Below are 21,063 nucleotides of genomic sequence, written 5' to 3'. Positions count from 1 at the left end.
GGTATTGGGACAGAGAGGTCAGTCATCAGGATGGGTATTGGGACAGAGAGGTCAGTCATCAGGATGGGTATTGGGACAGAGAGGTCAGTCATCAGGATGGGTATTGGGACAGAGAGGTCAGTCATCAGGGTGGGTATTGGGACAGAGAGGAGAGAGGTCAGTCATCAGGGTGGGTATTGGGACAGAGAGGTCAGTCATCAGGATGGGTATTGGGACAGAGAGGTCAGTCATCAGGATGGGTATTGGGACAGAGAGGTCAGTCATCAGGATGGGTATTGGGACAGAGAGGACAGTCATCGGGATGGGTATTGGGACAGAGAGGTCAGTCATCAGGATGGGTATTGGGACAGAGAGGTCAGTCATCAGGATGGGTATTGGGTCAGAGAGGACAGTCATCGGGATGGGTATTGGGACAGAGAGGTCAGTCATCAGGATGGGTATTGGGACAGAGAGGACAGTCATCGGGATGGGTATTGGGACAGAGAGGTCAGTCATCAGGATGGGTATTGGGACAGAGAGGTCAGTCATCAGGATGGGTATTGGGACAGAGAGGTCAGTCATCAGGATGGGTATTGGGACAGAGAGGTCAGTCATCAGGATGGGTATTGGGACAGAGAGGACAGTCATCAGGATGGGTATTGGGACAGAGAGGTCAGTCATCAGGATGGGTATTGGGACAGAGAGGTCAGAGAGCTCAGTCATCAGGATGGGTATTGGGACAGAGAGGTCAGAGAGGTCAGTCATCAGGATGGGTATTGGGACAGAGAGGTCAGTCATCAGGATGGGTATTGGGACAGAGAGGTCAGTCATCAGGATGGGTATTGGGACAGAGAGGTCAGTCATCAGGATGGGTATTGGGACAGAGAGGTCAGTCATCAGGATGGGTATTGGGACAGAGAGGTCAGTCATCAGGATGGGTATTGGGACAGAGAGGACAGTCATCAGGATGGGTATTGGGACAGAGAGGTCAGTCATCAGGATGGGTATTGGGACAGAGAGGTCAGAGAGCTCAGTCATCAGGATGGGTATTGGGACAGAGAGGTCAGAGAGGTCAGTCATCAGGATGGGTATTGGGACAGAGAGGTCAGTCATCAGGATGGGTATTGGGACAGAGAGGTCAGTCATCAGGATGGGTATTGGGACAGAGAGGTCAGTCATCAGGTTGGGTATTGGGACAGAGAGGTCAGTCATCAGGATGGGTATTGGGTCAGAGGTCAGTCATCAGGATGGGTATTGGGACAGAGAGGACAGAGAGCTCAGTCATCAGGATGGGTATTGGGACAGAGAGGTCAGTCATCAGGATGGGTATTGGGACAGAGAGGTCAGTCATCAGGATGGGTATTGGGACAGAGAGGTCAGTCATCAGGATGGGTATTGGGACAGAGAGATCAGTCATCAGGATGGGTATTGGGTCAGAGAGGTCAGTCATCAGGATGGGTATTGGGACAGAGAGGTCAGTCATCAGGATGGGTATTGGGACAGAGAGGTCAGTCATCAGGATGGGTATTGGGACAGAGAGGTCAGTCATCAGGATGGGTATTGGGACAGAGAGGTCAGTCATCAGGATGGGTATTGGGACAGAGAGGACAGAGAGGTCAGCCATCAGGTCGGGTATACCAGATACCAGTGTATCTGCGGAGTGTAAACTGTAGAACAAACCGCAATGGTAAAGAAACCCGTCGTAGTACACAATCTACATCCCAAATGGCTCCAATATACCCTTTACAGTGCACTACATTTAACCAAAAGGAGCAGCCTATATAGGGAATAGGGTGCCATTTGGGATGCAGCCATTGTATAAAGTACAGAATTTACAGATCATAAATAAACACTTGTGTTAGAGGGAGGGGGTTCAATAAATTAAATGCACGGATTCCAAAAGTCCAAAAGGGAGGGAATTCCGGGGAGGGAATTCCGGGGAGGGAATTCCGGGGAGGGAATTCCGGGGAGGGAGTTCTGCAAGGCGATCATCATCCCAGAGTTCTACTACTCCAGCCCCAGGGTGAAGTTGATTCCGTGGACTATTCCGATGATGATGGGTTGCCAGGCAACAAGGTATCTCAGCCAATCCAAGAGCTGCCCGTACAGGACATGTGTTCTCTCCCAGCTGGGGGAGGAGGGGGGGTAGGCGTTAAGGAGCGATTGGTACATCCATTTGTGGAATTATAAAGTAATTGTATACAATGATTGATTCTTGAGGAATACAACTTATAAACACGGCTCTGGTACATTTATTTTGGGATCACCGGGAGAGCAAAAAATGATCCAATATTTAAAAAACTCAAAGCGTAACATTATTTTGCTTCAACACTTCTTGTCTGCTCCAATTACAGACAGGCTGAGACATGGTTTACAAATTATAACCAATCATAATGCTACAAATGTTTCAAATGTAGCTAATTAAACCAATCACATGCCTGGTACACATCCAGTCCCCTTTCCCTCAGAATGGTGCCGCCCTTTTCTGTCAGTTAAATAACGGTGTTAGCTAGCAAGCTAACTAGCAAGAACAGCAACACTGAAACGCGGTATCATTGAAGTTCTTTGACAAAAAAAAAAAAACGACAAAAAAATGATCAACCTTGAAGAAGACGATGATGATGAAGGACACTGTCGGAGATTCTGCTACCGATCCACCTCCTCAGAAAACAAATCTACATGATTAGAGAGGAGTGGCTTCGCATATTCATGTGGCTAAGGGGAGGGTCGTCTCTCGTTACCATAGCTACAAAGTCATAATTGTGTCATAATTTCTCTTCTAAACCTAACCTTAACTTTAACCATAACCTTTTGCCTAACTCTAATCTCATATTAAGACCAGAAAGCACATGTGTGTTTTCATGAATTATTACGATATAGACAATTTTGACTTTGTGGCTGTGGTAACTAGTGACATTCGCTAACGGAGGACCAAAACTAGCAACACGATGTTCTGTGAGTACTGTGGAAAGTGTTGCGTAACAGCAGTAGGAAGACTTATTTTGCCACTGGGTCCAGCAACCTAAAACACCACTGGGTCCAGCAACCTAAAACACCACTGAGTCCAGCAACCTAAAACACCACTGAGTCCAGCAACCTAAAACACCACTGAGTCCAGCAACCTAAAACACCACTGGGTCCAGCAACCTAAAACACCACTGGGTCCAGCAACCTAAAACACCACTGGGTCCAGCAACCTAAAACACCACTGGGTCCAGCAACCTAAAACACCACTGGGTCCAGCAACCTAAAACACCACTGAGTCCAGCAACCTAAAACACCACTGGGTCCAGCAACCCAAAACACCACTGGGTCCAGCAACCTAAAACACCACTGGGTCCAGCAACCTAAAACACCACTGGGTCCAGCAACCTAAAACACCACTGGGTCCAGCAACCTAAAACACCACTGGGTCCAGCAACCTAAAACACCACTGGGTCCAGCAACCTAAAACACCACTGGGTCCAGCAACCTAAAACACCACTGAGTCCAGCAACCTAAAACACCACTGGGTCCAGCAACCCAAAACACCACTGAGTCCAGCAACCTAAAACACCACTGGGTCCAGCAACCTAAAACACCACTGAGTCCAGCAACCTAAAACACCACTGGGTCCAGCAACCCAAAACACCACTGGGTCCAGCAACCTAAAACACCACTGGGTCCAGCAACCTAAAACACCACTGGGTCCAGCAACCTAAAACACCACTGGGTCCAGCAACCTAAAACACCACTGGGTCCAGCAACCTAAAACACCACTGGGTCCAGCAACCTAAAACACCACTGGGTCCAGCAACCTAAAACACCACTGAGTCCAGCAACCTAAAACACCACTGGGTCCAGCAACCCAAAACACCACTGAGTCCAGCAACCTAAAACACCACTGGGTCCAGCAACCTAAAACACCACTGGGTCCAGCAACCTAAAACACCACTGAGTCCAGCAACCTAAAACACCACTGGGTCCAGCAACCCAAAACACCACTGGGTCCAGCAACCTAAAACACCACTGGGTCCAGCAACCTAAAACACCACTGAGTCCAGCAACCTAAAACACCACTGGGTCCAGCAACCTAAAACACCACTGGGTCCAGCAACCTAAAACACCACTGGGTCCAGCAACCTAAAACACCACTCGTTTTAACATGGTTAAAACTATAATTATTATTAATTATTATAAACAACCACTGACCATCCATCAGATCAAAATGATAGTTTTAAACATGTTTTACAGTATTTCTTTACAATTATACTGAACAAAAATATAAACGCAACATGCAACAATTTCAAAGGCCGATTAAGAATAAGTGTAAGATGTGCTCTCAGATTCAGCCCAATCCCTGTGTTCTGCGGCTCTCGCCTCTGCCAATGAAAGGATACGGATTGTTCATCATCCTCTTCAAGTCGACCTTCTCGTTGCAGTACGGACACGTCTGCTTCTTACCCACAATGCACCAGCCACGGATACAGAACTCGTGGAATCTGGAGGCAGAGTTGGCGTTAAAGAATCCACAACGACCATATAGTACCGCAACAACTAGAACCAGCGGAAAATAATTAGCATTTCACATAGGAAATCATGGGACAGTTAGCCGCCGTGCTAACACTCGCTGAACATCCTCAGTTGCAGGGTTGGGATCAATTCCAGTAAATTCAAGATTAAAAAATAAAATACAGGTTAAGACAACATTATAATTCCATGAGGTTAGAAAATAAACACATTAATTGGACCATCGCAGTTGGGCTAATTCTACAGGATTAGTATTGAAAACGTGACCAGCAGTCAGGGACTCAATAACGTGGTTGTAGATATTTAGAAAAACATTTCAATTACTTATAGCTATGGGTTTTCTGAGAAGTTAACAAAAAAATCTCTTTGATTGTGTTTATTTTCCATTTTGATGGTGAACTTTCTGTAGTGCTAACATTCAATACCAGTCATTTTTGCTCCAGCGCTGGTCCAATGAATTTGTTTATTTTCAAACGCTTCTGCATGGAATTATTATGTTGCCCCAACCTTTATTATCTTCAACCTTGAGTAAATTCAGGAAGTAAACTGACGTTACATTTTTATGGGAATCGATTTGGTGCAGTAATTAAGGGTTGAGTAGGGCACTATATAGGGAAAAGGGAGCCATTTAGAGAGAGAGGGGAAGTAGAGAGAGGAGGGGAGAGAGAGGAGGGGAAAGAGAGAGAGAGGGGAGAGAGAGAGAGGGGGGGAAGAGAGAGAGAGGGAAGAGAGAGAGGAGGGGAAGAGAGAGAGAGGGGAGAGAGAGAGAGAGAGAGGGGAAAGAGAGAGAGAGAGGGGAAAGAGAGAGGAGGGGAAAGAGAGAGGAGGGGAAAGAGAGAGAGAGGGGAGAGAGAGAGAGAGGGGAAGTAGAGAGAGGGGGGGAAGAGAGAGAGAGGGAAGAGAGAGAGGAGGGGAAAGAGAGAGAGAGGGGAGAGAGAGAGAGAGGGGAGAGAGAGAGAGGAGGGGAAAGAGAGAGGAGGGGAAAGAGAGAGGAGGGGAAAGAGAGAGGAGGGGAGAGAGAGAGAGGGGAAGTAGAGAGAGGAGGGGAATAAAGAGAGAGGAGGGGAGAGAGAGAGGAATGGAAAGAGAGAGAGGAGGGGAAGTAGAGAGAGGGGGGGAAAGAGAGAGAGAGGGGAGAGAGAGAGGAGGGGAAAGAGAGAGAGAGGGGAGAGAGAGAGGGAGGGAAGTAGAGAGAGGAGGGGAAAGAGAGAGGGGGGAAGTAGAGAGAGGAGGGGGAAGAGAGAGAGGAGGGGAAGTAGAGAGAGAGGGGAAAGAGAGAGGGAGGGAAGTAGAGAGAGGGGGGGAAAGAGAGAGGAGGGGAAAGAGAGAGAGGAGGGAAGAGAGAGGGGGGAATAAAGAGAGAGAGAGGGGAGAGAGAGAGGAATGGAAAGAGAGAGAGGAGGGGAAGTAGAGAGAGGAGGGGAAAGAGAGAGAGAGGGGAGAGAGAGAGGAGGGGAAAGAGAGAGAGAGGGGAGAGAGAGAGGGAGGGAAGTAGAGAGAGGAGGGGAAAGAGAGAGGGGGGAAGTAGAGAGAGGAGGGGGAAGAGAGAGAGGAGGGGAAGTAGAGAGAGAGGGGAAAGAGAGAGGGAGGGAAGTAGAGAGAGGGGGGGAAAGAGAGAGGAGGGGAAAGAGAGAGGAGGGGAGAGAGAGAGAGAGGGGAAGTAGAGAGAGGAGGGGAATAAAGAGAGAGGAGGGGAGAGAGAGAGGAATGGAAAGAGAGAGAGGAGGGGAAGTAGAGAGAGGGGGGGAAGTAGAGAGAGGAGGGAAGAGAGAGGGGGGAATAAAGAGAGAGAGAGGGGAGAGAGAGAGGAATGGAAAGAGAGAGAGGAGGGGAAGTAGAGAGAGGAGGGGAAAGAGAGAGAGAGGGGAGAGAGAGAGGAGGGGAAAGAGAGAGAGAGGGAAGAGAGAGGGGAGAGAGAGAGGGAGGGAAGTAGAGAGAGGAGGGGAAGTAGAGAGAGGAGGGAAGAGAGAGGGGGGAATAAAGAGAGAGAGAGGGGAGAGAGAGAGGAATGGAAAGAGAGAGAGAGGGAAGAGAGAGGGGAGAGAGAGAGGGAGGGAAGTAGAGAGAGGAGGGGAAAGAGAGAGGGGGGAAGTAGAGAGAGGAGGGGGAAGAGAGAGGGGGGAAGTAGAGAGAGGAGGGGGAAGAGAGAGAGAGGGGAGAGAGAGAGGAGGGGAAAGAGAGAGGGGAGAGAGAGAGGGAGGGAAGTAGAGAGAGGAGGGGAAAGAGAGAGGGGGGAAGTAGAGAGAGGAGGGGGAAGAGAGAGAGGAGGGGAAGTAGAGAGAGAGGGGGGAATAAAGAGAGAGGAGGGGAGAGAGAGAGGAATGGAAAGAGAGAGAGGAGGGGAAGTAGAGAGAGGAGGGGAAAGAGAGAGAGAGGGGAGAGAGAGAGGAGGGGAAAGAGAGAGAGAGGGGAGAGAGAGAGGAGGGGAAAGAGAGAGAGAGGGGAAGTAGAGAGAGGAGGGGAAGTAGAGAGAGGAGGGAAGAGAGAGAGGAGGGGAAAGAGAGAGAGAGAGGGGAGAGAGAGAGGAATGGAAAGAGAGAGAGGAGGGGAAGTAGAGAGAGGAGGGGAAAGAGAGAGAGAGGGGAGAGAGAGAGGAGGGGAAAGAGAGAGAGAGGCGAGAGAGAGAGGAGGGGAAAGAGAGAGAGAGGGGAAGTAGAGAGAGGAGGGGAAGTAGAGAGAGGAGGGAAGAGAGAGAGGAGGGGAAAGAGAGAGAGAGGGGAGAGAGAGAGGAGGGGAAAGAGAGAGAGAGGGGAAGTAGAGAGAGGAGGGGAAGTAGAGAGAGGAGGGGAAAGAGAGAGGGGGGGAGAGAGAGGAGGGGAAGTAGAGAGAGAGGGGGGAATAAAGAGAGAGGAGGGGAGAGAGAGAGGAATGGAAAGAGAGAGAGGAGGGGAAGTAGAGAGAGGAGGGGAAAGAGAGAGAGAGGGGAGAGAGAGAGGAGGGGAAAGAGAGAGAGAGGGGAGAGAGAGAGGAGGGGAAAGAGAGAGAGAGGGGAAGTAGAGAGAGGAGGGGAAGTAGAGAGAGGAGGGAAGAGAGAGAGGAGGGGAAAGAGAGAGAGAGGGGAGAGAGAGAGGAGGGGAAAGAGAGAGAGAGGGGAAGTAGAGAGAGGAGGGGAAAGAGAGAGGGGGGAAGAGAGAGGAGGGGAAGTAGAGAGAGGAGGGGAAGTAGAGAGAGGAGGGGAAGTAGAGAGAGGAGGGGAAGTAGAGAGAGGAGGGGAAAGAGAGAGGAGGGGAAGAGAGAGGAGGGGAAAGAGAGAGAGAGGGGAGAGAGAGAGAGGGGAAAGAGAGAGAGAGGGGAAAGAGAGAGGGGGGGAAGAGAGAGGGTGGGAAGAGAGAGAGGAGGGGAAGTAGAGAGAGGAGGGGAAAGAGAGAGAGGGGAGAGAGAGAGAGGGCAAAGAGAGAGGGGGGGAAGAGAGAGAGGAGGGGAAGTAGAGAGAGGAGGGGAAAGAGAGAGAGGAGGGGAAAGAGAGAGAGGAAGGGAAAGAGAGAGAGGGGAAAGAGAGAGGGGGGGAAGAGAGAGGGGGGGAAGAGAGAGAGGAGGGGAAGTAGAGAGAGGAGGGGAAAAAGTAAGGGGGGAATAAAGAGAGAGGAGGGGAAGCAGAGAGGAGGGAGAGTAGAGAGAGGAGGGGAAAGAGCCGGTGACGTCGATCGCCGAATGCCGCCTGAACAAGGAGAGGAGCTGACTTCGGTGGAAGTCGTGACAACCGGACTTGGCTGGCCGCACCTTGGGGGATAACAATTAAATGAATGCTCCAATTACTAAATGGATGTGAACTATGGAGATGAAAGGTTTGGCATCCGGTTTGGAGCGAGTAGTCGCATTCCGCTTCGCTCCACAGGTAGTATTCCACAGGTAGTATTACCATTTCATTTTCATGAAACGGTTTGATTTGTTTGATCTTAGCTAGCTACATAGCCGTCTTTGTATCAAAGATAATTGTGTAGTTATTGAGGTTCGCTAGCCAGCTATTTCCGTCCTAACGTAATGTAACGTAGTCAACATTGCTAGCTAGCCAGCTAGCCACCGAATAGCAGCACTGCAGAAACGATTACATTACAACGGAACGACTTGATTAGTGTAGTGTTAGCTAGCTACATAGTTGTCTTTGCTATCTTTGTATCTAAGATAATTGTGTAGCTTAGAGTAGTTTAGAGTAATTATTCGGTTAGCTAGCCAGCTATTTTCGTCCGCCGCGCTGCCGTTCTCCTACCTAGTCAACACTGCTAGCTAACACTGCTAGCTAGCCAACTTCTAACGAATAGCAGCACTGTAGAAACTCACATTACAACTTACATTACAACGGAACGACTTGATTAGCGTAGTGTTAGCTAGCTACATAGTTGTCTTTGCTGTCCTCGTATCCAAGATAATTGTGTAGTTTTGAGAAATTGTCGAGGTTACCTAGCCAGTTAGAGGTTACCTAGCCAGCTACACTTTCAAACAAAGTCAACAACGCAGCCACTGCTAGCCAGCCTACTTCACCGCCAGCAGTACTATATCATTTTAGTCAATAAGATTTTATTTTTGCAACGTAAGCTTAACTTTCTGAACATTCGAGACGTGTAGTCCACTTGTCATTCTAATCTCCTTTGCATTAGCGTAGCCTCTTCTGTAGCCTGTCAACTATGTGTCTGTCTATCCCTCTTCTCTCCTCTCTGCACAGACCATACAAACGCTTCACACCGCGTGGCCGCCGCTACCCTAACCTGGTGGTTCCAGCGCGCACGACCCACGTGGAGTTCCAGGTCTCCGGCAGCCTCTGGAACTGCCGATCTGCGGCCAACAAGGCAGAGTTCATCTCAGCCTATGCTTCCCTCCAGTCCCTCGACTTCTTGGCACTGACGGAAACATGGATTACCACTGATAACACTGCTACTCCTACTGCTCTCTCCTCGTCTGCCCACGTGTTCTCGCACACCCCGAGAGCTTCTGGTCAGCGGGGTGGTGGCACTGGGATCCTCATCTCTCCCAAGTGGACATTCTCTCTTTCTCCCCTGACCCATCTGTCTATCGCCTCCTTTGAATTCCATGCTGTCACAGTTACCAGCCCTTTCAAGCTTAACATCCTTATCATTTATCGCCCTCCAGGTTCCCTTGGAGAGTTCATCAATGAGCTTGACGCCCTGATAAGTTCCTTTCCTGAGGATGGCTCACCTCTCACAGTTCTGGGTGACTTTAACCTCCCCACGTCTACCTTTGACTCATTCCTCTCTGCCTCCTTCTTTCCACTCCTCTCCTCTTTTGACCTCACCCTCTCACCTTCCCCCCCTACTCACAAGGCAGGCAATACGCTTGACCTCATCTTTACTAGATGCTGTTCTTCCACTAATCTCATTGCAACTCCCCTCCAAGTCTCCGACCACTACCTTGTATCCTTTTCCCTCTCGCTCTCATCCAACACTTCCCACACTGCCCCTACTCGGATGGTATCGCGCCGTCCCAACCTTCGCTCTCTCTCCCCCGCTACTCTCTCCTCTTCCATCCTATCATCTCTTCCCTCTGCTCAAACCTTCTCCAACCTATCTCCTGATTCTGCCTCCTCAACCCTCCTCTCCTCCCTTTCTGCATCCTTTGACTCTCTATGTCCCCTATCCTCCAGGCCGGCTCGGTCCTCCCCTCCTGCTCCGTGGCTCGACGACTCACTGCGAGCTCACAGAACAGGGCTCCGGGCAGCCGAGCGGAAATGGAGGAAAACTCGCCTCCCTGCGGACCTGGCATCCTTTCACTCCCTCCTCTCTACATTCTCCTCTTCTGTCTCTGCTGCTAAAGCCACTTTCTACCACTCTAAATTCCAAGCATCTGCCTCTAACCCTAGGAAGCTCTTTGCCACCTTCTCCTCCCTCCTGAATCCTCCTCCCCCTCCTCCCCCCTCCTCCCTCTCTGCGGATGACTTCGTCAACCATTTTGAAAAGAAGGTCGACGACATCCGATCCTCGTTTGCTAAGTCAAACGACACCGCTGGTTGTGCTCACACTGCCCTACCCTGTGCTTTGACCTCTTTCTCCCCTCTCTCTCCAGATGAAATCTCGCGTCTTGTGACGGCCGGCCGCCCAACAACCTGCCCGCTTGACCCTATCCCCTCCTCTCTTCTCCAGACCATTTCCGGAGACCTTCTCCCTTACCTCACCTCGCTCATCAACTCATCCTTGACCGCTGGCTACGTCCCTTCCGTCTTCAAGAGAGCGAGAGTTGCACCCCTTCTGAAAAAACCTACACTCGATCCCTCCGATGTCAACAACTACAGACCAGTATCCCTTCTTTCTTTTCTCTCCAAAACTCTTGAACGTGCCGTCCTTGGCCAGCTCTCCTGCTATCTCTCTCAGAATGACCTTCTTGATCCAAATCAGTCAGGTTTCAAGACTAGTCATTCAACTGAGACTGCTCTTCTCTGTGTCACGGAGGCGCTCCGCACTGCTAAAGCTAACTCTCTCTCCTCTGCTCTCATCCTTCTAGACCTATCGGCTGCCTTTGATACTGTGAACCATCAGATCCTCCTCTCCACCCTCTCCGAGCTGGGCATCTCCGGCGCGGCCCACGCTTGGATTGCGTCCTACCTGACAGGTCGCTCCTACCAGGTGGCGTGGCGAGAATCTGTCTCCGCACCACGTGCTCTCACCACTGGTGTCCCCCAGGGCTCTGTTCTAGGCCCTCTCCTATTCTCGCTATACACCAAGTCACTTGGCTCTGTCATATCCTCACATGGTCTCTCCTATCATTGCTATGCAGACGACACACAATTAATCTTCTCCTTTCCCCCCTCTGATAACCAGGTGGCGAATCGCATCTCTGCATGTCTGGCAGACATATCAGTGTGGATGACGGATCACCACCTCAAGCTGAACCTCGGCAAGACGGAGCTGCTCTTCCTCCCGGGGAAGGACTGCCCGTTCCATGATCTCGCCATCACGGTTGACAACTCCATTGTGTCCTCCTCCCAGAGTGCTAAGAACCTTGGCGTGATCCTGGACAACACCCTGTCGTTCTCAACTCACATCAAGGCGGTGACCCGTTCCTGTAGGTTCATGCTCTACAACATTCGCAGAGTACGACCCTGCCTCACACAGGAAGCGGTGCAGGTCCTAATCCAGGCACTTGTCATCTCCCGTCTGGACTACTGCAACTCGCTGTTGGCTGGGCTCCCTGCCTGTGCTATTAAACCCCTACAACTCATCCAGAACGCCGCAGCCCGTCTGGTGTTCAACCTTCCCAAGTTCTCTCACGTCACCCCGCTCCTCCGCTCTCTCCACTGGCTTCCAGTTGAAGCTCGCATCCGCTACAAGACCATGGTGCTTGCCTACGGAGCTGTGAGGGGAACGGCACCTCCGTACCTTCAGGCTCTGATCAGGCCCTACACCCAAACAAGGGCACTGCGTTCATCCACCTCTGGCCTGCTCGCCTCCCTACCTCTGAGGAAGTACAGTTCCCGCTCAGCCCAGTCAAAACTGTTCGCTGCTCTGGCACCCCAATGGTGGAACAAACTCCCTCACGACGCCAGGTCAGCGGAGTCAATCACCACCTTCCGGAGACACCTGAAACCCCACCTCTTTAAGGAATACCTAGGATAGGATAAAGTAATCCTTCTAACCCCCCCCTCCCCCTTAAATGAGTTAGATGCACTATTGTAAAGTGGTTGTTCCACTGGATATCATAAGGTGAATGCACCAATTTGTAAGTCGCTCTGGATAAGAGCGTCTGCTAAATGACTTAAATGTAAATGTAAATGACTTAAATGAAAGAGAGAGAGGAGGGGAAGTAGAGAGAGGAGGGGAAAGAGAGAGGAGGGGAAGTAGAGAGAGGAGGGGAAAGAGAGAGGAGAGGAAGTAGAGAGAGGAGGGGAAAGAGAGAGGAGGAAGTAGATAGAGGAGGGGAAAGAGAGAGGAGGGGAAAGAGAGAGAGGAGGGGAAAGAGAGAGAGGAGGAAGTAGAGAGAGGAGGGGAAAGAGAGAGAGGAGGGAGAGTGACATAACATACAGGAGAGCTGGTAGATATCTTCTATAATCCACACAGTGCAGTGAGGATAGTAGGCTTGGGCGGTATCCACTGTATTACCGGGCATAGCACACAAGGGGGCGGTAGAAACGCAATAACAGCCCATTGGGCCTCTATTACCAGAATGCTAACAAAATTAGCACAAACTAATAGGGATATCACAGACGCTGTTAGCTAAATGCTAACGAGCGAAAACAAAAAATAAACTAATTGCAAAGACAGGCAAATCTAGCTCAGTTATACAAGCATGGCTAGTAGCTACCGAATGTCATTTTCGGAGAGTGTGGACATTTACAAGCGGATCTGAACGAGAGAATAGACAAAGTTGCGAGGCAGGCTTTTCTGAAGGAAGAGCAGCATTGGAGCAGAGATGGGAGAACGGAGGAGAAACAAACGCTAGCAGGAAGCCCAGGGAAAACATGGCAGCTGTACGGATAACTCATCCAGAGATCTGTGACTTCTGGCAGAAAGCCATTAGAAGATATCTGAGGGCAAACATTTAGTAGTGGATTACATTTAGTAGTGGATTACATTTAGTAGTGGATTACATTTAGTAGTGGATTACATACAAGTGTAACTTCATCACCTCATGTGCGACGTACAACAGAGACTCTCCAATAGATACAGAACACTGTGGATTCACCTGCTCCCGCTTTCTAGCGTTGTGCTATTTACAAAACTAACACGTGACTGGCTCAACTGTTCTGGGGAACTATCATATTTAAAAAATAATGTGACAGGTGAAATGAAGAACGCAATATACTTTATCTCCTAAGGTATTACACAAAAAAAGTAGCTACAAAAGTAGCTATAAAATATTTAAAAGTATTGAAAATCTTAAAATAATTAGTTTAAACTGTATTGACAGTATTGAAAAACCATCCCGTGGCTTTTTCCAAATCCCCCAGTATACGGTATATATGGTATACAAGCCTAGTGGATAGGATACATGTGGTTACAGGACAGTTGGTAGGTATCTTCTATAATCCCCTCCTCATCCACGTCTACTAGGATCTTCTGGCCACAGACAGCACAGATATCATCTGTCAGGCTCCTGGACGGCATTCCTCCCATGTTATAGTACTGCAACAACAACAACAACATGTTATAGTACTGTAACAACAACAACAACATGTTATAGTACTGCAACAACAACATGTTATAGTACTGTAACAACAACAACAACATGTTATAGTACTGCAACAACAACATGTTATAGTACTGCAACAACAACATCAACAACATGTTATAGTACTGCAACAACAACAACAACATGTTATAGTACTGCAACAACAACAACAACATGTTATAGTACTGCAACAACAACATGTTATAGTACTGCAACAACAACATGTTATAGTACTGCAACAACAACAACAACAACAACAACATGATATAGTACTGCAACAACAACAACAACATGTTATAGTACTGCAACAACATCAACAACAACAACATGATATAGTACTGCAACAACAACATGTTATAGTACTGCAACAACAACATGTTATAGTACTGCAACAACAACATGTTATAGTACTGCAACAACAACATCAACAACAACAACATGATATAGTACTCCAACAACAACATGTTATAGTACTGCAACAACAACAACAACAACAACATGATATAGTACTGCAACAACAACAACAACATGTTATAGTACTGCAACAACATCAACAACAACAACATGATATAGTACTGCAACAACAACAACAACAACAACAACATGTTATAGTACTGCAACAACATCAACAACAACAACATGATATAGTACTGCAACAACAACAACAACATGTTATAGTACTGCAACAACATCAACAACAACAACATGTTATAGTACTGCAACAACATCAACAACAACAACATGTTATAGTACTGCAACAACAACAACAACATGATATAGTACTGCAACAACAACAACAACATGTTATAGTACTGCAACAACATCAACAACAACAACATGATATAGTACTGCAACAACAACAACAACATGTTATAGTACTGCAACAACATCAACAACAACAACATGTTATAGTACTGCAACAACAACAACAACAACAACATGATATAGTACTGCAACAACAACAACATGTTATAGAACTGCAACAACAACAACAACATGTTATAGTACTGCAACAACAACATGTTATAGTACTGCAACAACAACAACAACATGTTATAGTACTGCAACAACAACAACAACATGTTATAGTACTGCAACAACAACATGTTATAGTACTGCAACAACAACAACAACATGTTATAGTACTGCAACAACAACAACATGTTATAGTACTGCAACAACATCAACAACAACAACATGATATAGTACTGCAACAACAACAACAACATGTTATAGTACTGCAACAACAACAACAACATGATATAGTACTGCAATAACAACATGTTATAGTACTGCAACAACAACAACAACATGTTATAGTACTGCAACAACAACAACAACATGATATAGTACTGCAACAACAACATGTTATAGTACTGCAACAACAACAACAACATGATATAGTACTGCAACAACAACATGATATAGTACTGCAACAACAACATGTTATAGTACTGCAACAACAACAACAACATGTTATAGTACTGCATCAACAACAACAACATGATATAGTACTGCAACAACATCAACAACAACAACATGATATAGTACTGCAACAACAACAACATGTTATAGTACTGCAACAACAACATGTTATAGTACTGCAACAACAACAACATGTTATAGTACTGCAACAACAACATGTTATAGTACTGCAACAACAACAACAACAACATGTTATAGTACTGCAACAACAACAACATGTTATAGTACTGCAACAACAACAACATGTTATAGTACTGCAACAACAACAACATGTTATAGTACTGCTACAACAACAACAACAACATGTTATAGTACTGCAACAACAACATGTTATAGTACTGCAACAACAACATGTTATAGTACTGCAACAACAACAACATGTTATAGTACTGCTACAACAACAACAACATGTTATAGTACTGCAACAACAACATGTTATAGTACTGCAACAACAACAACATGTTATAGTACTGCTACAACAACAACAACAACATGTTATAGTACTGCAACAACAACATGTTATAGTACTGCAACAACAACAACATGTTATAGTACTGCTACAACAACAACAACAACATGTTATAGTACTGCAACAACAACAACAACATGTTATAGTACTGCAACAACAACATGTTATAGTACTGCAACAACAACAACATGTTATAGTACTGCAACAACATGTTATAGTACTGCTACAACAACAACAACAACATGTTATAGTACTGCAACAACAACATGTTATAGTACTGCAACAACAACAACAACATGTTATAGTACTGCAACAACAACAACAACATGTTATAGTACTGCAACAACAACAACAACATGTTATAGTACTGCAACAACAACATGTTATAGTACTGCAACAACAACATGTTATAGTACTGCAACAACAACATGTTATAGTACTGCAACAACAACAACAACAACATGTTATAGTACTGCAACAACAACAACAACATGTTATAGTACTGCAACAACAACATGTTATAGTACTGCAACAACAACAACAACATGATATAGTACTGCAACAACAACAACAACATGTTATAGTACTGCAACAACAACAACAACATGATATAGTACTGCAACAACAACAACAACATGATATAGTACTGCAACAACAACATGTTATAGTACTGCAACAACAACAACAACAACATGATATAGTACTGCAACAACAACAACAACATGATATAGTACTGCAACAACAACATGTTATAGTACTGCAACAACAACAACAACAACATGATATAGTACTGCATCAACAACAACAACATGTTATAGTACTGCAACAACAACATGTTATAGTACTGCAACAACAACAACAACAACATGTTATAGTACTGCAACAACAACATGTTATAGTACTGCAACAACAACATGTTATAGTACTGCAACAACAACAACAACAACATGTTATAGTACTGCAACAACAACATGTTATAGTACTGCAACAACAACAACATGATATAGTACTGCAACAACAACAACAACATGATATAGTACTGCATCAACAACAACAACATGTTATAGTACTGCAACAACAACATGTTATAGTACTGCAACAACAACAACAACAACATGTTATAGTACTGCAACAACAACAACAACATGTTATAGTACTGCAACAACAACAACATGTTATAGTACTGCAACAACAACATGTTATAGTACTGCAACAACAACAACATGTTATAGTACTGCAACAACAACAACAACAACATGTTATAGTACTGCAACAACAACAACATGTTATAGTACTGCAACAACAACATGTTATAGTACTGCAACAACAACAACAACATGTTATAGTACTGCAACAACAACAACAACATGTTATAGTACTGCAACAACAACAACATGTTATAGTACTGCAACAACAACATGTTATAGTACTGCAACAACAACAACAACATGTTATAGTACTGCAACAACAACAACAACATGTTATAGTACTGCAACAACAACAACATGTTATAGTACTGCAACAACAACAACAACATGTTATAGTACTGCAACAACAACATGTTATAGTACTGCAACAACAACAACATGTTATAGTACTGCATCAACAACAACAACATGTTATAGTACTGCATCAACAACAACAACATGTTATAGTACTGCAACAACAACAACATGTTATAGTACTGCAACAACAACAACAACAACATGTTATAGTACTGCATCAACAACAACAACATGTTATAGTACTGCATCAACAACAACAACATGTTATAGTACTGCATCAACAACAACAACATGTTATAGTACTGCAACAACAACAACAACAACAACATGTTATAGTACTGCAATAACAACAACATGTTATAGAACTGCAACAACAACAACATGTTATAGTACTGCAACAACAACAACATGTTATAGTACTGCAACAACAACAACATGTTATAGTACTGCAACAACAACAACATGTTATAGTACTGCAACAACAACAACAACATGTTATAGTACTGCAACAACAACAACAACATGTTATAGTACTGCAACAACAACAACAACATGTTATAGTACTGCAACAACAACAACAACATGTTATAGTACTGCAACAACAACAACAACATGTTATAGTACTGCAACAACAACATGTTATAGTACTGCAACAACAACATGTTATAGTACTGCAACAACAACAACATGTTATAGTACTGCAACAACAACAACAACATGTTATAGTACTGCAACAACAACAACAACAACAACATGTTATAGTACTGCAACAACAACAACATGTTATAGTACTGCAACAACAACAGCAACATGTTATAGTACTGCAACAACAACAACAACAACATGTTATAGTACTGCAACAACAACATGTTATAGTACTGCATCAACAACAACAACATGTTATAGTACTGCAACAACAACATGTTATAGTACTGCAACAACAACAACAACATGTTATAGTACTGCAACAACAACAACAACATGTTATAGTACTGCAACAACAACAACAACATGTTATAGTACTGCAACAACAACAACAACAACAACATGTTATAGTACTGCAACAACAACAACAACATGTTATAGTACTGCAACAACAACAACAACATGTTATAGTGCTGCAACAACAACAACAACAACATGTTATAGTACTGCAACAACAACAACAACATGTTATAGTGCTGCAACAACAACATGTTATAGTACTGCAACAACAACATGTTATAGTACTGCAACAACAACAACAACAACAACATGTTATAGTACTGCAACAACAACATGTTATAGTACTGCAACAACAACAACAACATGTTATAGTGCTGCAACAACAACAACATGTTATAGTACTGCAACAACAACAACAACAACATGTTATAGTACTGCAACAACAACAACAACATGTTATAGTACTGCAACAACAACATGTTATAGTACTGCAACAACAACAACAACAACATGTTATAGTACTGCAACAACAACAACAACATGTTATAGTACTGCAACAACAACAACAACATGTTATAGTACTGCAACAACAACATGTTATAGTACTGCAACAACAACATGTTATAGTACTGCAACAACAACAACATGTTATAGTACTGCAACAACAACAACAACATGTTATAGTACTGCAACAACAACATGTTATAGTACTGCAACAACAACAACAACATGTTATAGTACTGCAACAACAACAACAACAACATGTTATAGTACTGCAACAACAACAACATGTTATAGTACTGCAACAACAACAACAACATGTTATAGTACTGCAACAACAACAACATGTTATAGTACTGCAACAACAACAACATGTTATAGTACTGCAACAACAACAACAACAACATGTTATAGTACTGCAACAACAACAACAACAACACGTTATAGTACTGTAATAATATATAATCCCGATTTGGTCCTCGGGCCCAAAATTAAATCGTCCCACTCCTGGACTATATAGTAGTGCAACAACAATTACATCAACAGATACTCTATGTGTATACTGTATGTGTATACTGTATACTCTATGTGTATACTGTATACTCTATGTGTATACTGTATACTCTATGTGTATACTGTATACTCTATGTGTATACTGTATACTCTATGTGTATACTGTATACTGTATGTGTATACTGTATACTGTATGTGTATAGTACTCACCCCTATAGTTGAGGCCATGTAGTCGGAGCAGATCTCAGCAAAGTCCCGTCCCATCACTCCATAGTACAGACCATAGAACAGCATGACAACACCCACATCCATGGAGTCCTCAGCCTTGATCCTACAACACAACCATAGAGTCCTCAGCCTTGATCCTACAACACAACCATAGAGTCCTCAGCCTTGATCCTACAACACATCCATAGACCCCTCAGCCTTGATCCTACAACACAACACAACCATAGAGCCCTCAGCCTTGATCCTACAACACAACCATAGAGTCCTCAGCCTTGATCCTACAACACATCCATAGAGTCCTCAGCCTTGATCCTACAACACATACATGGAGCCCTCAGCCTTGATCCTACAACACAACCAGAGTCATCAGCCTTGATCCTACAACACAACCATAGAGCCCTCAGCCTTGATCCTAATAACACAACACATCCATATAGTCCTCAGCCTTGATCCTACAACACAACACATCCATAGAGCCCTCAGCCTTGATCCTACAACACATCCATATAGTCCTCAGCCTTGATCCTACAACACAACACATCCCTAGAGCCCTCAGCCTTGATCCTACAACACATCCATATAGTCCTCAGCCTTGATCCTACAACACAACACATCCCTAGAGCCCTCAGCCTTGATCCTACAACACATCCATATAGTCCTCAGCCTTGATCCTACAACACAACACATCCCTAGAGCCCTCAGCCTTGATCCTACAACACATCCATATACTCCTCAGCCTTGATCCTACAACACAACACATCCCTAGAGCCCTCAGCCTTGATCCTACAACACATCCATAGAGTCCTCAGCCATGATCCTACAACACATCCATGGAGTCATCAGCCTTGATCCTACAACACATCCATAGAGTCCTCAATCTTGATCCTACAACACAACCATAGAGTCCTCAATCTTGATCCTACAACACAACACAACCATAGAGCCCTCAGCCTTGATCCTACAACACATCCATGGAGTCATCAGCCTTGATCCTACAACACATCCATAGAGTCCTCAATCTTGATCCTACAACACAACCATAGAGTCCTCAATCTTGATCCTACAACACAACACAACCATAGAGCCCTCAGCCTTGATCCTACAACACATCCATGGAGTCCTCAGCCTTGATCCTACAACACAACACAACCAGAGAGACCTCAGCCTTGATCCTACAACACAACACATCCATAGAGTCCTCAGCCTTGATCCTACAACACAACCATGGAGTCCTCAGCCTTGATCCTACAACACATCCATGGAGTCCTCAGCCTTGATCCTACAACACAACGTTAACAGGGTTTGATCCAAAATGGCACCCATAGGGCTCTGGTCACTATTTAGGGAATAGGGTGGGTCAGGTGCCGTTTCGGATGCACGTCAAATCAAGTTCATTTAAAGTCGTGTGTGTGTGTGTCTCTCTCTGTGTGTGTGTGTGTGTGTGTGTGTGTGTGTGTGTGTGTGTGTGTGTGTGTGTGTGTGTGTGTGTGTGTGTGTGTGTGTGTGTGTGTGTGTGTGTGTGTGTGTGTGTGTGTGTGTGTGTGTGTGTGTTAGTGCTGAGCGATTAAATCGAAATGGCGGTTATTTTTTTGTTTTTTAAACAACTAATTGACCAACATCGGGTTCAATGATTTGAATTCCATTTGGTTAGGTTGTTTTCTGTGAGCTCACATCCAGCCTGAACTGTGTGATGTAGTAGGGAGTTGTAGTTTCTCTAGAGATAAATCAGGTCCAGCCTGAACTGTGTGATGTAGTAGGGAGTTGTAGTTTCTCTAGAGATAAATCAGGTCCAGCCTGAACTGTGTGATGTAGTAG

At 45.1% G+C, this 21,063-nt stretch overlaps 1 protein-coding gene across 4 annotated transcripts in view; it reads right to left on the bottom strand.

Moving 5' to 3' along the window:
- Positions 1-38: 38 nt before the first annotated feature.
- The window catches only part of rnf175 (ring finger protein 175), a 37,947-nt gene continuing 16,922 nt past the window's right edge, over positions 39-21,063 (bottom strand). For 2 of the 4 annotated variants that reach the window (XM_071334165.1, XM_071334164.1), the window contains 4 exons: positions 19,231-19,351; positions 13,423-13,556; positions 4,359-4,460; positions 39-2,107 (listed from right to left, as the gene is read on the bottom strand). In XM_071334165.1, coding sequence (XP_071190266.1) covers positions 1,987-2,107; positions 4,359-4,460; positions 13,423-13,556; positions 19,231-19,351 — 478 coding nt within the window. In that variant the 3' untranslated portion in view covers positions 39-1,986. Of the gene's footprint in view, positions 2,108-4,358; positions 4,461-12,055; positions 12,959-13,422; positions 13,557-19,230; positions 19,352-21,063 lie in introns of those variants that run through there. The other 2 variants (XM_071334166.1, XM_071334167.1) reach the window with 2 other exon arrangements.

Source organism: Salvelinus alpinus, chromosome 11 (genome assembly GCF_045679555.1).
Source record: "Salvelinus alpinus chromosome 11, SLU_Salpinus.1, whole genome shotgun sequence".
Lineage (NCBI taxonomy): Eukaryota > Metazoa > Chordata > Actinopteri > Salmoniformes > Salmonidae > Salvelinus > Salvelinus alpinus.
Note: the sequence above shows the minus strand (reverse complement) of the source record. Positions and strands in the feature narration are given on the sequence as shown.